Source organism: Fundulus heteroclitus, chromosome 11, assembly GCF_011125445.2.
Source record: "Fundulus heteroclitus isolate FHET01 chromosome 11, MU-UCD_Fhet_4.1, whole genome shotgun sequence".
Classification (NCBI taxonomy): Eukaryota; Metazoa; Chordata; class Actinopteri; order Cyprinodontiformes; family Fundulidae; genus Fundulus; species Fundulus heteroclitus.
In genome coordinates, this window is record NC_046371.1 from 35,465,338 (window position 1) to 35,482,418 (window position 17,081).

Sequence of the window (17,081 nt, forward strand, 5' to 3'; positions counted from 1 at the left end):
CAATAATACAATAACACAGTGATGCTGTAATAAAAATCAGTCTGCAGCATAGAAAACACACATGAGCACATTGTAAACAAGTGGAATGGTGGTGCAACGAACAGAGTGCAAAGAATACATCAATAATAATATTTCCATTGTTGTCAATAATAACAACTAACCCCCCCCCCCCCCCACCCCCCTGTTGAGGATCAAAAAACCACCAGCTAAGTTCATAGTCTGTTACTTGTTTACAAATGTACAACTGGTTCCACATGTTCTTGATCTGATGAGAAGTAGCTACATTGTCTCTCAGATTCTAATGTCTATTTGCCCACTTCAGTTTCTCTGGGAATGTCTGCTTGCACATCCATGGTTCTGTAACTTGAAGATTTTTAATTCTTGCACAGTATTTTGCTGTGTACACAAGTGTACACAAGTGTCAAACAACAGAGCGTTTGCCTGACACACTCATGCAGCTGCACAGCACACTACATTATCAGTAAAGGGGCTGCTATGTGATATTTGACATGTAAATAAGTCTTATTTGATGCCAAGAACTATTTGCAAGCTTTAAGCTTCTCTGAAAGTGTTGTTGGTCAGTACAATCAACTGATTTCGGGAGGGGGGATGGGAAAGATTATGTTTGTTTTTTCTGCGTGTAATGTGTAATCTGTGCGTATTCTGTGCTGGTGTCTGTGTCATCACAAATTTCATTATAGTAATACATAACGACAATGAAGATTCTTGATTCTTAATTATGTACATACCGGAGGTGGAAGTGATGTACAGGTGCACACACACATACAACGATACATGTCCACAGTGTGATGAGTGCAGAGAATAGTAATGCTGGAATAAAATAATATTATATATGTGGTGGTATGTATATGACGTATAGGTAGATTTGTATAGGCCTATTCACAAAATGGTAATATGAACAGTAAAAATTAACGACACTGAATATAGACCAATGGTTAAATAACTGGTAAATGAGTTACCCAGTTACTGGGTTATTGAACAGCAGGCTTTTTTCTCAGAGTAAGCTCTGCATTAAAGTGATGGCTTGTGGGATGCAACTATTCCTGAGTCTGCTGGTTTTGGCTCTGCAGTGCCCACCATATCAGAGAAGTTAGAGCACATTGTGGCCAGGGTGAGAGGGATCTGTTTCTTACTGGTTTCCTGGCTTTAGAATTTGTAAAAAAATAACAATAACAACAGCAACAATATTATTATTGTTGTTGAATAAACGCCTTAAATTAAAAAAAACTTGCTCAAACGGTGTTTTATGAAGTCCTATCCGTTTGCTTGTGTTAGTTAATAGGCTGGTCTGCCACATCCAATATGGCGGACGCGTTGACGTATTGCAGCAAATACGACTGCCACGTGCGCGTCCCCCCTCGTGGACGCGCTCGCTGAGCTGTACATTCGTGAACGCGCGTCATTCTTGTAGCGTGCATGGGCGATGGGACGAGCCGGAGACCTGGATGAAGGTAAGGACAGATCAGTGTGTGTGTCGGCAGCACCGAGGCGTCCATGTCTGCCGAGCTGCGTCGAATTTGCTAAACATTTAGCCCTAGAGAGACAGAGGACCACACAAGCCGATGCGGTTGTTTCCCGCACGACCACAGTTCCCTACTAAATATTTACCGGAATTCAAAATCTCATGTTTTAGCCAATCAAGGCTCTTGTGTCTCAATGTTCCTGCTACAAGCATGGCTCCTTTGAAGACAGTTTGAAAAGTTAATGTCCATTGCAGCGATGTGATATTTCCAGGCTTGCTGTCTGGACCGCTCCAACCCGTTTAAAGGAACAGTTCTCATATTCTATTGAGCCCCTTTTCTTGTCAGCTTCAGGTCCCCTTTTTATTCAGAAACCAGGTGTACACATAAAAAGGGAATGCTTCATCATACAAACGTGGGGAATATTGTATAATAATTTACACTCTGCATATTTGATCACACCCAACATTTCATTTTAACACAAAGGTGTTTGAATGCTGTACATTGTTTCCCTCGCAGCTATATTTGACACTGTGGAGATCCTTTCTATCTGCTGTTCTGAACCTTGGCTCAGTATGACTGGTTCTCGCTTAGGTCATGTTTGGTATGCTCTCGTTTTCAGGCCGGTGTGAGGTTTCTCCCCTCTGTCCTTCTGCTGTACAGGCAACGCTCTCACAGACACCCAGAGCTCCAAGGCTGCAAGTAGTTTGCTGCAAGCACTTCTGCTTATGGGAAGCCCTCCACCTCAGCTGCCTGACTGATGCTACAGTCCACTCCTCTGTCTTTTGCTTGCTATGATCCAATAGCCAGAGGACCCAAATCCTGGACCACGCTGGAGAAAAGGCTTTGAATATATTACGTTTTGATCAGTTTAATCATGGCGGCCAAAGGCTACGGCTACTACCGTGTAGTCATCTTCCTCTGCATGTTCACTGGCTACTCTCTGTATTTCTTTAACAGGAAGACATTCTCTTTTGTTATGCCCTCTGTGATGGAGGAGATAGAACTGGACAAAGATGACTTGGGTAATGACTGAATATTGTGTTAGTTTTGTTTTTTGTCTTCTTTTTCAGCACTTTTCATAGAACAACAGCAATCATTCTTACTTCTTTTATGTGGCCTTTGCTACAGTTTGTTGCTATGCTTAGCATTGTGAGGACTGATCATGCCTTTTCTGGCTGATAATAGTTTCTGGATCCTTCACAATTCCAATTTTAAGATTTTAACACATACACTAAAAAAAGTTTTTTCGGTAGAGGTAACTGTTTCAAATAAAATCAAACAGAACAAAGGAATTTTAAGATTATCCCTATTTATGCATCAAAGCACCTTTAACCTCCAAGTTTTGCTAAACAACAACAAAAAAGTAATCAGTCTGTAGACCAAGTCTTTATTTTTCATGCACTAAACTAATGTAAATTGGGAAAATCTGATCTATTTATTTTTTGTTATGTATATTTTGTAAATATTTGACAAACTGAAGATTGAGCAGAGCCACTCACAGGAAGATTGCTTGAATCCCATCTTTGAGCGATTTATGGCCACCTTTACTACTTTAGTAAAGGTGCCCTGATCAAATATTCCCACAAAAGACTATATAGAGAAGGCTAGAAAATTTCTGTTGCCATGTTTTAAATATCTGCTTGCAAATAATATACATGGACACTTTGATGGACTTTAACGATCCTTCATGCTCGCGTCAGATACAGGTGACCAAGATTGTAGACATCAGGGAAAGTGGTAAAGGAATAGTCTAATCAAGATTATTGTAATTTTCAAATGTAATATAGAAAATGTTGAGGTGAAGCATAAAGAATATTGCTGTAGCATTTCTGACCTATCCTCCAGGAAGGCTGTACAAAGACATGACATGTGGTTGAATCTTTAGTTGTACAGTGAATGGCTAAAAAGAACGTCATGATTACCACTTAGAGGATGATGATTGTCTGAATGAAAGTTGATGGTAGTCAGATTAGACAGTTGTTAAAACATCTATTGATTATTTCTGTTCTCGGCTGCTGAAAACATGCCAAGAAGAGCCTGTTTTTGTGCTTTAACATTCATGTTTGTCCAATCCAGGTATGATCACCAGCAGTCAGACCATGGCTTATGCCATCAGCAAGTTCATCAGCGGGGTGCTGTCGGATCAGATCAGCGCCCGCTGGCTATTCTCCATCGGCCTCTTCTTGGTAGGAGGCATCAATATAGCCTTCTCTTGGTCTTCAACAGTGTCCATGTTCTCACTGCTCTGGTTCATCAACGGCCTTGGACAGGGCTGTGGGTGGCCCCCGTGTGGGAAGGTGCTTCGGAAGGTAATCCCATCTTGCCATAAATCACAGATGTTGGCATTATTGTCTCACATTTTTCACATTGCTAATGTAACTAATGCTGACAAATTGCTCACCCGGAATCAGAGGTCTGATTTAGGTATAGTTTTGTCGCCACACCATTGATGGATACGTAGATATTTTGATTTGCAAGGAGCTAGGATTTTCCTACATTGAACATCAGAGGGTATCAGTAGAGATGCACTGATCCATCAACATCAGACTGGAATTTTACCATTTGTTCTTGATCGGCCCTGATCAGTGTTTTTGTAACCTGGCCAGCCATATTGATAATGTGTAGCACTCTACGTTGTGCGCATTATCAATCTGGGTCTGCTCCCATTGAATCAGTTTGGGGAAAGGCGAGACATTCAGCAGAACTTTCTGAGCTGATTGGGCGAAGCGACACCTAGTGCCTGCCTACCAAAGGTTGGTTTTAGACAATCACAGTATCAAATTAAAATATAAACGGCAAGCATCATGAGAAACCACAACAAGGTAAGTTAGTCAAGGCATTTCTTCTTGTTCTTCTTTCAAAGAAGAAATTGTGGATTCTTACCAAACAGATGTGATAACAGCAGCTATGTGTGCGTCCTCCTGCGCTGCCGTGTTTATTTTGGTTCGGCCGTGGGTTCAACCGCTCTTGCTTTCGTCAGAGCTGGTATGTCCCGCCTTCCCAGGGTTCACCAAACACAAAATCCAGATTTTTCAAAAATTAAGTCTTAAAAAAATTGTAAATTGGAATTATATGATTAAATCAATTTATCGTCCAGCCCTAGCAACAACTTTTGAGAACCACATTGGACACTTCACGCACTTTTGAATGTTTTGCAGCTTTTTGTACAGATCTCTTCAGCTTTGCTTTGCATATGAATAAACCTGACAAGTACAAGGTTGTAAAGTATGGGAGCTGCCTGTTGTCTGTCCAGAATCACCACCTGCTGAGAAAGCCATGCTTGGAGTCTAAACTGTAGGATACACCCCCCCCCCCTGACTGTTAATTGTGAATTATATTTTGAGGGGCCGTGCCCTTGGCATGAAGCAGCGCTGACATTTAGCACGGAGGTAGCTGTGTTTGGTTTGAACTGATCTCAGCCACCTGTATGAAGTGTTGATTGTCCAGGACAAGAGCAGGAAAGCCGGCAGCAGTTTGAGAAATTAAAGGATTACCTAATAATCTTTTAAGGTCTCTTCTATAAATAGCTGTGGGATTTACTCCAAGTATATTTTAACTGTTGGTAGGTCTGGATAATATTTAGACATTACAAGGTCTTTGTCTTTAAAGAAGACTGATGGATCGTTCTGTTAGGAACAGCTTCTGGGTTCAAAGAAGCTGCCTTTAACTGAAGCAGTGTTTGAAGGTTCGGGTGGGTGGTGGGGGTGTTGGCATGTGTTCAGTGGGTGGTTGGGGTCAGATTACAGGACAGTGTATTTATAGATAATTCTGAGTAGATCTCCACAAAAGAAAAGTAAAGTTGCTAAAAGGCAACTTCCCCCTCCATTGAGAGCAAATATGTTCAGCCGCTTTAAATATGCTGCACAGCTGAGTTGAAGTCGACACTATGGATCAACATGGTGTTAAATAGGTCTGTGGCTGCCTTAGGTGTATGGCCGGTGGATTCTCAGGTTACAGGGGCTCTGCTGCGTGTGCTGTACAGAGGGTTTTCATGGCTGCCCTTAAATGAATTACCGCCTGGGTGCTTACAGCTCTTATTTCTTTCTGCTTCTTCTCTGGGAGCAATTAAAAAAAACTGAAAAAAGATTTAAGTAGTGAATCTGTTCAAGGACACATCGTCTTATAACAGCAGTAGCTTTGCTTTTGTTAGACACTGGGAGAATAATTTTGTCCATATACAGAAGGTTATGGCTTGATTGAAACAGGAAACTGGGTCCTGGACCTGCAGTTTAGGTCAGCTGTACAGAGTGGGATTAATGGTTTAGTGAAGTATTTTCAGGCTCAACCCTGGGGTTTCAGTGTCGGTTCAGTTCTCGCTGTAGTTTAGACTTTTGTGAAATCATAAGAGAAATCTAACCTCAACAAAAGCAGTTTGTTTTACACTGTAAATATGCTCCCAGACAAAACAAGGCAAAAGAAAATGGTTCAATAAGAGATAGGCCGTACGGAGGTTCTCATAATTTTGTGACCTGAAGGAAAAATACCCCAGTTATCATGGTATTAACAAACCTTAAATTACAATATAAATTTAAAACAGAAAAGTGCTTGTTAAAAAAAAAAAACTTTTGTTGTTACAAAAACACCTTATGACCAATCAGTCCTTTATAGATTAACACTGGTATAACAAAGTCATATTAGCTAGTTAGTCAGGCTATCTGCTTAGTTTGAGCCTGCATTCAGCTGTTGAGAAGACATGCCAACTGTGGTTTTAAGACCACATTACATTATTTATAAGTGGTGTCTGTGATGATGTGGCTTATATACTTAAAAAGTCAGCCATGATTTATAACTTTGGATATTGTCATAATATTTTTCTGGGATGAACCCGGACACAGTACGCACACACAGAGCTAATTCTTAAAAGTGAGTTTATTGAACAGTGTGGATGATGATGGGACCCAGAGCCTTATATCAGACGGAGATGTAGGGGGCAGAAGCTGGCCGGCAGGAGTATTGCGGAGAGTCAGACCAGGAAGAAACACTGGAGCCGATAACTTGAGACCAGGATGGAACCCAGCAGCCGAGAACTTGAAGCCAGGACTGAGCACAGGAGCCGAAGACAGAGACCACAGCGGAACACCGAAACCAGCGAACCCAAACTGTGGGCTGAGATGGAACAGAGTCTCTGTGACTTAGCTGGAACCATGTTTCAGGTTGAGGCTGGGCTGGAGCAGAGTCTCTGGCTGAGGGTGAGCTGGAACAGAGCTGAAGCAGAGTCTCTGGCAGTGACTGAACAAAAATAAAGCTGAAGTAAAGTCTTGTAGCTGACTGAACAAAAAACAAAGCTGGAGAAAAGTCTTCTGGCTGACTGACGAAAAACTGAGCTGACACAGAATACTGCCTGAAACTGAGCAGGAGTAGAACACTACAGACCGGCAACGAGAACAGAATGAGGTGGGTATATATAGAGGTGACCACAGGTGGAAACAAAGCAGTGATAATTGCAGCCTGACAGGTGGAAACAATCAGGCTGTGCAGGAAAGAGAGGGAGGAAGGGAGGCTCAGCATGCAGCCTACAAGCTGCATCCTGACAGATATGTGTGTTTTAATGTCAAATTTGTCAGTGGTCCAGTTAACCTCATGAGCAAGTTTAAACATAATTATCCATAACTTAATAAGAATTATATCAAAAGCATGTTAAAAGCAGCCAAACCTTGTACTTGGATTGAAACCTTTTGCTATTATTTTGAAACGGAGCTTAAGTTAAGTGAAATTTGCTGGCATTTCTTGATGTGCAGCTCTTCTAATACCTCGACTCAGGATTTTAGTCTGATTGGGTCTGGTCTGAACCTCCAATAAGCTGAGTCTTGCTGATGGTCAGTTAATTGATATTTAGTTAGCATTGCCAGGCTGCTCCTTACACCTTTTTTTTCTTGGGCGCTTTACAGTACCCTGCAAGAGTATTCATATCATTTATATTGAAAAAGTTTTCGTATTTTTTTATTCTGTTCCATTACAGCCACAGACCATGTATTTTAAAGGACTTTTATGTGATCAACCAACACAAAGTAGTGAAAATTTGTTGCATGGAAATTAAATAAAATGATTCATTGATTCATTTTAATTTCTTTTTACAAATAAAAATATGAAGAATATGGTTTGTGTTTATGTTTAGCCCCGCTGAATCTGTACTTAAAGGTAGAGAAGGTGATTTTTCTGGAAATGAAAGTAAGAAACGCCAAGGTTTCTTCATGCGCAAGACCATCGTACCTGCTCGTCCGCTCCTCAGAGGGATCGTTTGACAAAATCTCCCAAATCCAATCTGGTCTTATTTCTGTTTTCTCAGGCCTTCCTCTTTTGCTCATAAATGTGTAAGATAGTTTGCTTCTTGCGACTGTCAGCCATTTTCAAAGTATACAGGGAAAGCAGCGGAGCTACAGTGAACGGCTAACAGTAAAGATAACCGGATACATAAACACTTGAGTGTTTATGTATCCGCACACTGGCGTTACTGTGATTGGATGTGGGACAACCAATATATAAAATGATAATCCCAGAACTCAAGGGATAAAGGGGGTGGGCGGGACCAATCCTCTCACCAATCCAGAAAAATCTGTCCTCTGATTGGTCAGTTTTTACAGGCCTCCGGCATTCGCAGTGGTCTAATTCCTTTTTCTAAATACATAATGTATTGACTACTCTCAGAATGGAAGGGCCATTTTACCCAATATAACAAAAACTGTTTCTGAACAGGATTACCAATTATAGTTTAAATAGAAACACCTTTTGCTGCAACTGCAGCAGATTTAGAATCTTGATTTGTATTGTTTGTTTTTGCCAATTCAGCAAAAAACACTTCTTAGATTAGAGTGTTAACTAGGCCATTCTAACTCATGAATAGGGTTTGGTCTAAACCACTGTAGCGCTGGCTGTGTATTTAGGATTGTTAATCTGCTGAAAGGCAAGCTTCCACTTCAGTCTCCAGTCTTTTGCTGCTTATAACAGCTTTTTCCCCCCAGATTGTCCTGTATTCAGCTCCACCCATTTTAAAATCTGACCAGTTTCCTTTTCCTTGCTGAATAAAACTTCCCCACAGTACGATGCTGCCATTACAGTGTTTCACTGTGAAGGTGGTGGTTTCAAGCGTGATGTCGTTAGTTTTCCTCCACACTAAGAATTGTGTATCTAGCTGGAAAAAAAAGTTCCAATTTGGTCTCGTCTGACCAGAGCACCTTCTTCCTCATGTTTACTGGCTCCTCTACATAGATGGGAGCAAACTGCTAACAGAATGTGTTATGGCTTAGTTTTTGTTGTAACATGGTATGTGAGAACAGGGATGTAAATACCTAAGCAAGGTATTTTAAGCGTAGACATAGATTTCACAAATCTCCACTACTCTCATGAAGTAAAAAAAAAACCTGGTGTAATGTCTGAAACCTATATATTATTGTATTATATTTCTCTTAAAAACAGATGTTCTGTGGTTGGTACAGCCTCCCAAACGTTCTGTGTGTCTCCCCACAGTGGTATGAGCCGTCCCAGTTTGGAACGTATTGGTCTGTGCTCTCCTGCAGCATGAACCTGGCTGGTAGTCTGGGTCCTCTCATCGCCACGGTGCTCTTGCAGTACTACGACTGGAGGACAATTCTGACCATGTCTGGCATATTCTGTGCTGCCTTCTCATTTGTTTGCCTGGCATTTGTAAAGAATGAGCCGAAGGATGTGGGTCTTCCCAACATCGAAGCGGCAGCTAAGAAGGGTGCAAAAGGAGGTAAGCAACACACCGTTACTCTTAAAGAAATACAATGCCAGGGCGCGCTGGTGACTCAGCGGGTAGCGCGACCCATGTACTCCGACCAGCGGTCCTTTGCCCCAGGTCTCTCCCCTTCTTCCACTCCCCCTTCCTGTCAGCCTACTGTGATTAAAAGCGAGCCACTAGAGCCGTGAAAAATCTCAAAAAAAAAAAAAAAGAAATACAATGCCACCGATTGTAGATGGAAATTCTTGAAAAGGTGTAACTAAGGTGTTTTCTGGTGAGTTCACAGGGTGACTGGCTGAGCTCTTGTGTCTGTCCTCTGCAGCCAACAGTGAGAGCACTCTGAGCGAATTCCTCCAGTCTCCCTTCCTGTGGGTCCTGTCTCTGGGTTACTTGGTCGTGTTTGGGGTGAAGACAGCAGCCACTGACTGGGGACAGCTGTTCCTCATGCAGGAGAAAGGCCAAACCGCTCTCATGGGTGCGCTCTGCTCTTTGTTGCATCACCTTTGATTGTTGCTTAAACCTAAGCAGTGCTGAATAGAGCTCTGTTACTAACAGGCAGCACCTACATGAGTGCGCTGGAGGTGGGAGGTTTCGTCGGCAGCCTCTCAGCAGGTTTCATCTCGGACAGAGCCGTAGCCCGCGTGAGTACCACTGAACAATGGTGGGGTTCCGGTTCAAGATTAGGTGGTGCTGAAATATCCTCCCTTTGTGTTTCCATAGAAAGGCTTGAGCACTCATGGCAACCCCCGCCATGGCCTGCTCATTCTGATGATGGCTGGCATGTATGTGTCCATGTACCTGTTCAGAGTGACCATCACACCTGAAATACCAAAGGTAATTCTAGTAGTTGACATGATGTAAAATGTGTAAAATCTACACAGGCCTGCTTGAAATAAATTAACCTTTGTTTAGGAGGCTCCTCTTTGGGTCCAAGTCATCCATCCAGTGTCTGTTCTACTAGGAGTGTCAGAGAAAGAGGTAAGTTCTTAAATGTTCTCTTCACAATCATACTTGCAGTATATAAAGAGCCTACATATTGCTTGAATGTTCCACATTTTGTCACATCACAGTCACAAACCTCAACGTATTTTATTGGGTTCTTAAGTGACAGACCAACACAAAGCAGTTCCTAATTGTGAAGTGAAAGGATACTACTAGAGGGTTTTCAAAGCTTTTTGGCAAATAAAAATCTGAAATTTGTTTTCCACACTTCTATTCAGCCCTCCTGAGCCAACCTTTTATTGCTGTCATGGCTCCATGTGTTTAGAGGATGTCTCTACCAGCTTGGCACATCTATAGACTGAAAGTTTGGCTGATTCTTCTTTGAGAAATGGCTCAACCACTGTCATTTCAGACAGAGATCATGTGGGAGGAGACATTTTTAAGTCTTTCCACAGACTCTCAATTGGATTTTGGTCTGGACTTTAACTGGGCCTCGATCCAGATCTCTGGCCGTAAGTTTAGGGTTGTTGTCCTGCTGGAAGGTGAGATTTGAGACTTCTGAGGCTTTGTTTCAACAATATTTTTTTTCTTTTAAATCTTGTGCAATTGCCTGATTTGTCGACTGCACAACTAATATCAACAGATTCTCCCACCTAGGACTGGGTGATATTGAAAAAAGCATATTGATAAAATATAAATCATATTGATCAATAATTATCAAAAAAATTCAAAACATGTATTTTAAGTACAGCCCTGGCCATTTTATGCTGTTGCTTTATGAGCTATTTTAGATAAAGAACACACAAAGACTGAACCAACTTTTTACCAAAACTGCAAGTTTTGGTAAATTCCTGTCTGCTTCTCTGATAATGCTCTCCCCACCTGGCCTGTCAGTTCAGGTGGATGGCCACATCTTAGTAGGTTTGCAGTTGTGCCATACTCTTTCAATGTTCAGACGATGGCATAAACAGATCTCAAAGAGATGTTAATTTTTTTTAATACTGTTTTATATTTTATAACCTAACCCCTCTCTAAACTTCTCCACAACCTTCACCCTGACTTGTCTGCTATGTGACTTGGTCTTCATTTTAGCTCTCCGATGTTCTCAACAAACCTCTTAGACCAGAAACAGAACAGCTAGATTTAGGCCCAGAAGAAATTGCATGCAGGGGGGCTCTCTTTACTTGTGTGACTTGTGAAGGTTGCACTGGGATTAATTTAGATCTATCAGAATAAAACAGGCTGAGTACAAATACAAACCATACTTTTCAGATTTCTACATGCTAAATTAAGAAAGCAATGGACCCTCTTTCATTCAACTTAGAAATGATACGCTACGTGTGTGTTTTTGACATGATATCGCGAAAGAATACGTTGAACTTTGTAGTTTAAATTGGACAATGGGTGTGCATGCTTCTGGAAGGCACTGAAAAATCGGAGTTTTCCATGTTTGTTTCACTGACAGATTTGGATTCTCTTTCTTGGTGCCATGTTTGGGTTTTCTTCCTATGGACCAATTGCCTTGTACGGAGTGATAGCAAGTGAAAGTGCTCCTTCCAATTTCTGTGGAACGTCTCATGCAGTCGTCGCTCTGATGGCAAATGGTAAGCTGCTGGATTCCAAGAGCAGAAATAAAAAATAATGAAAGCCTGTGGTGTTACGAAGTCGACTCTTTCATACAACTGACATGGCTTTGTGTTTGTCGCAGTGGGGGCTTTCATGGCAGGGCTTCCCTTCAGCACAATTGCCAAGCAGCACAGTTGGGACATGGCCTTCTGGATAGCTGAAGTTATGATGGGCATCACCACCATCGCGTTCTTCCTCGTGCGTAACATGCGCACCAAAATGGGACGGATCGCAGAGAAAATGGACTAGTGCCCACTGTTGGTGGGGCGTGGCTAATGCAGCGCAATGATTCAACTGGTGTTTTTATGAAACCGACTACTGTCAAAGACAAATTAATCTGAACATGTTTTTGCATCACAGCTTTGTAGATTCTCAGAAGGACTGTGAATTAATCACTTTATATTTGTAATGAGATAGTCACTTATGCATAAATAGAATCTTCACCAGCACTGACATGCAGTAGATCACTATTTTTCACAAGCTAATAATTATAATTAAAGCCCCATCTAAAATGCTGATACAGCGCTCTAATGTGAAGACATTTTTCAAGGACATGTCCTAAAGAAATTCACATTGGCATAAATGTCCTTAATGATGTTTTTGCTCAAGATAAATTGTTTGTGCTGTTCATTACATTCATGTGTTTTCAGAGGAGCTCTGTTAGACTCCAGCTAAGGAATGTCATTCATTATAGACATGAATGTTGTATTAATTTGGGGCTGTCACTGATTTACTAGTTGGGATGAATGTATAATATTCAACGTTATTGACATTTAAAAACAAGGTTGGGGTGCACAAATGTGGATTTTTCCTGATCCACAAGGTATTCAGATGTGTCATCGTGTTTGCAAGCTCTGTGTGGAGACACAATCATGTTGGAATGTTTCTGAGCTACCCTGGAAGCACCAGCTTCTCAAGCCTGTCCTCACTGTATGGAAACTGGTTGCCTCAAAAAAGCAATTTTTTGTGAACTTAAAAAATGTTAGTATGTGCAAGTTGGACACATTAAGTTTGCAGAACTCTATGAACTTAATAATTTTGAGTACACTTAATAGTGACAGTAAGCTCTTTTTGGGGAATCAGCCCTAAGAGCTCATCTATTTGCAGGGAGTGTCCCATCTGGATCTCAAGCTACTGTTCATATTTCCTTATTATGTTCCTATGTTGTTAATCAATCCTGCATTTACAATTTGACAAGACGTATCACTCAGGACACTGACTTTTTAGCTGAGTGAAGCTTCTACGTTTGATTCATCAAACAACCAGCAGATCAGTGTTCAACTTCTTAGAAGTTTAATACATCACATTAATCGCAACAGCAACTTCACTCATGGTTTTCTCTGGCCACACCCATGGCCAAAAAAAGTGAGGTTAAACTGATCTGCACTAGTCTCCATCTCTTTCAAATACTTAATTTTTGTCAACGCAACTTAAATATTTTAAGTTATCAAGCATTTTTTTATCCAACAGTTTACAGCACTTATTTAAAACAGCAAGTTGATGAGAATTTAGTTCTTCTCACTAAACTGAATGGTATGTTTTAGTGATACAGTGAAAATTGCTGGAACACCAGTACTCCTGAGAAAAAATTCATTTGTTCTAGCTTGACCAAAATTTGCAGCTGCTCAGGCCTAAGAACACTGTACCACCTGTCAAGCATGATGGTGCTAGTGTCAGACTTGTCTGTTTTACTGCCAGCAGTACTGGTACATTACAATAAGGGGCTTTCAAATTCCAGTCCTCGGCGACAGGGCAGCAGAGTTATTTCAGCCATTTAATGTAGGTATGTTGAACCACAGAAGGACTTAAAACTTGCACCGGCTCCTCGGGACTGCAGCCTTGGACCCTTGAACAAGGTGGTTAAAACTTGGATAATGATTCAATGCACGCACCAAAACTGGAAACCAACCAACAAATTCCAATGAGACATTTAACCAGATGTATTTTTAAACTGTGTGAGGATTATACAAAATTCTTAATAAATTTTAACGTGCACCCATAAAGTTAAAAAATCAAGTTTTATATTTATCTACCTTGAGAAAAGAGCAGTTCAAGTAAATACTTAAGAGCCCAAGCCGAATAAAACATTTATGCTCATGATTGGTGTGTGTGTGTAAACTGGTGACTGGAATTGTTTACACTGCATAATGTGACACTTATTTTGTGTTGGGTTTTTATTTCTTTAAGTTGAGTATATCTCATCATTCTGGTCTTCATTACCTCTTTGTATAAACTTTATTGACTCAATATCCATTGGGTATTTGGAAATATTTTTTTAATAAATGTGTTTGTTAGATACTTAAAAAACTACAATTATTCAGTCTTCTGAGATCAATCCAGCTTTTCTGAGCTAAAGGCTGGATGTTTATTACTCAACAGGAGATATCGCTCTTATGGTAATCTGTAGGAGTTACTTCAAACAGTTTCTCATCTTAAAATTAAGTCTTAACTTGTCATCAAGATCAACAAAGACTTATTCCTGTCTTCTGTAATTGCAACAACATTGAAATAAAACAATGATTTTCATGCTTTCTTTCATTTGTCTTTATCTTTAAAGCTTTCTGTTTTTCGTTTCTGCTCTTTGGTCACACCTACAGACGGATTGTCGGTTTCCATTCTGGTTCTTATTTCCTAAAGCAAACATGAGACTTGAGCTCTATGTCCAAGGATTCATACGTAGCCTGGAAAAGATTTGGAATGTGATTTCAGTGTTTTCTAGGTCTGAATTAGTATGGGAACAAAATAAGAGTGTGGAAACATGTTTGTATTTCCAGACATTATTTGCCCTCTTTTTGACTAAAGGTTGTGTCCTTCAACTTTCCATCCTTTCTTCCTTCCTCAGATCCTACCTTGCTTTCTGTCCTTCGTACCTTTTCTTCTGCTTCCCTTCACAACTTCTTCGTCCTTCTTTCCTTAGGTCTTTCCTTCTTGCCATATTTCTTATCTATCTTGCACCCTTCCTTTCCTTTCTGGTAGTCTTGCTTCTCTCCTTGTGGACTGTCTTTGTTTCCTTGTCATTCCTTGTTTAATTTCTTTTGTCCTTCCAGTTGTGTGCTACCTAGCTTGTTACCTAACTTGCTACCTCTCTCTACCTAACTACCTTCTTTTCCTCCCTCCCTCCAGTTTCTGCTAGGTTCTGTTCAGCTGCACACATACCTGCCATAAAATCACAGTAAATTGTACTATTCTGTTTATTTTAAAGCAAATGTAAAGTTCAGTTTGAAAGTTGAGTCTGGAAAAGTGTTAAATTTTTTACATGGAAAATATAGAAACCCTGTATTTCAACAGATCTTGAAGACCGCCCTGTAAAGTTGCCTTGCCGTGCAAGATTGTTATCTTACTGTATACTTGACTTGTTTTAGAGACCACAGTCCATCTCTACAGTTTTGAGGTATCCAAAATGAAAGGATTCCAACCAGTCAGCAGCATCCTGTACTGGTACAGGTAGAGGGTTTTGGATAGGAGTACTATAATCAACAGAGGCTGTTTCTCACTGATTGGATAACCTCGGGACTGATGGATCCACTTCAATAAATCACCTGCCAAGTAATTTTTTTTACCACTTTGACAGATTCTGTTCTTTTCCAGATGTTGCACTGGACTTCCCAGACTGTTAAAAAGCCAAACCAAACTTTTCTTCTTTACATGACCTGAGTCACTCATTCCAGTAGCCTTTATAAGCCATTAAAATGTTTGAAAATGTGAAGCAAAAATATTTTTGTTGTTAAAATTATTTAAGACATGTTCAAGAGCTTCTATATATATAATCTTATCCATCCATCCATCCATCCATTCATCCATTCATCCATTTTCGACCTGCTTATTCCCTCATGGGGTCACGGGGGTTGCTGGTGCCTATATATAATCTTATAAAACAGCACATTTTAACTTGGATCTCAGAACAAACACACATTTTAAAACCTTTATAGGAACTGCTTTTAGAAAATCAGCTGTTAATTTACTCAAAGAAGATGCTATATAACCAGTGCTTATCATGTTTTATTTTCCCCCTTTTTATAACAGCCGCACAAATTAGGATTGTGCTGATAGACAAAAGAAAAAGGAGAAAGCAGCACACTCTCCTACTTTAGTGTAGCAGCTCTGCTGTAAATAACATAGTAGTGAAGTAAATAAAATGGCTTGAAAAACATTTTGATAAAAACAGTAAAACCCTAAAATGGAGAAAAAAAAAAGAATGAATTTGTCTCCGAGCTCCAGTCCGACATGTACCCTTCAATATGTAACACCAAAGAACAAAAATTTGCTGCTCAATATTTTGGTTTATAATCTTGCTGGATTGTCTTTGGTCTTTAAGGTTTATGCTCTTCTGTGGCTCTTAAATTGGAATGTGTGCAGAGTGTAGTGTTACATTGTCTACACATAAAATTGTATGGACATAGTATTGAAGGCAGCACAATTGCCTTTCAAAAGAGTTTATGTCCCTTATTTTTTCTTAAATTGTAGACCTGCTTTTTTTCGGGATTGCAGTTGGAAGTTGCACATCTAAATACATCTCTGCCTTTGTTTCTTTGCAAAATAGCTCAAGCTCAGTCTGATCGGATGTCTATGGACATCAGTTTTGAAGTCTCAACAAATATCCTCAGGTTGGGACTTTGAAGAAGTGTTCAAATGCATGACTTTGATTTAAACCAACTAAAGAAAATGTGCACAAGCTTCACAGGAGGCATTGTTGGTCAGTGCAATCAACTGATTTTAGTAAAAAAAAAACATTACACACTTCTGCCCCTCAAGTTCTGGGGGGTATGGGCTTAGCGGTTAGCTCCAGTGTTAGCAAATCTCCTATCTATCTATCTATCTATCTATCTATCTATCTATCTATCTATCTATCTATCTATCTATCTATCTATCTATCTATCTATCTATCTATCTATCTATCTATCTATCTATCTATCTATCTATCTATCTCTCTCTATCTCTCTCTATCTCTCTCTCTCTCTCTCTCTCTCTCTCTCTATATATATATATATATATATATATATATATATATATATATATATATATATATATACAAACATACATACACATACAGTACAGACCAAAAGTAACATCAAGAGAACGCCAAGAGTGTGTGAAGCAGTAATCAAAGCAAAAGGTGGCTACTTTGAAGAATCTAGAATATAAGACATATTTTCAGTTTCACACTTTTTTGTTAAGTATATAATTCCACATGTGTTAATTCATAGTTTTGATGTCTTCAGTGTGAATCTACAATTTGCATAGTCATGAAAATAAAGAATGGGTGCTTTGTGGGCAGTATAAAGTTTGGGATATTGTTAATATCCTAACCCCTAACCTTTAAGGTTCTGCTC

The 17,081-nt window shown here is 40.0% G+C and overlaps 1 protein-coding gene across 1 annotated transcript; it reads left to right on the forward strand.

The window, feature by feature from the left end:
• The first annotated feature begins 1,371 nt into the window (after positions 1 to 1,371).
• On the forward strand, positions 1,372 to 14,284 carry LOC105928136 (glucose-6-phosphate exchanger SLC37A4). The gene is made up of 10 exons (XM_012865264.3): positions 1,372 to 1,472; positions 2,104 to 2,506; positions 3,561 to 3,793; positions 8,949 to 9,195; positions 9,506 to 9,658; positions 9,739 to 9,824; positions 9,904 to 10,017; positions 10,096 to 10,161; positions 11,591 to 11,729; positions 11,834 to 14,284. Exons 2-10 carry the CDS (start codon positions 2,359 to 2,361, stop codon positions 11,998 to 12,000), a joined length of 1,353 nt encoding a protein of 450 aa, XP_012720718.2. The 5' UTR covers positions 1,372 to 1,472; positions 2,104 to 2,358; the 3' UTR covers positions 12,001 to 14,284.
• The last annotated feature ends 2,797 nt before the right edge of the window (positions 14,285 to 17,081 follow it).

Coding starts and splice junctions, on each gene's coding strand:
- LOC105928136 (XM_012865264.3), top strand. CDS start 2,359: ATGGCGGCCAAAGGCTACGGCTACTACCGTGTAGTCATCTTCCTCTGC. Junction 3,794..8,948: donor GTGGGAAGGTGCTTCGGAAG/GTAATCCCATCT, acceptor GTCTCCCCACAG/TGGTATGAGCCGTCCCAGTT. Junction 10,018..10,095: donor TCACACCTGAAATACCAAAG/GTAATTCTAGTA, acceptor ACCTTTGTTTAG/GAGGCTCCTCTTTGGGTCCA.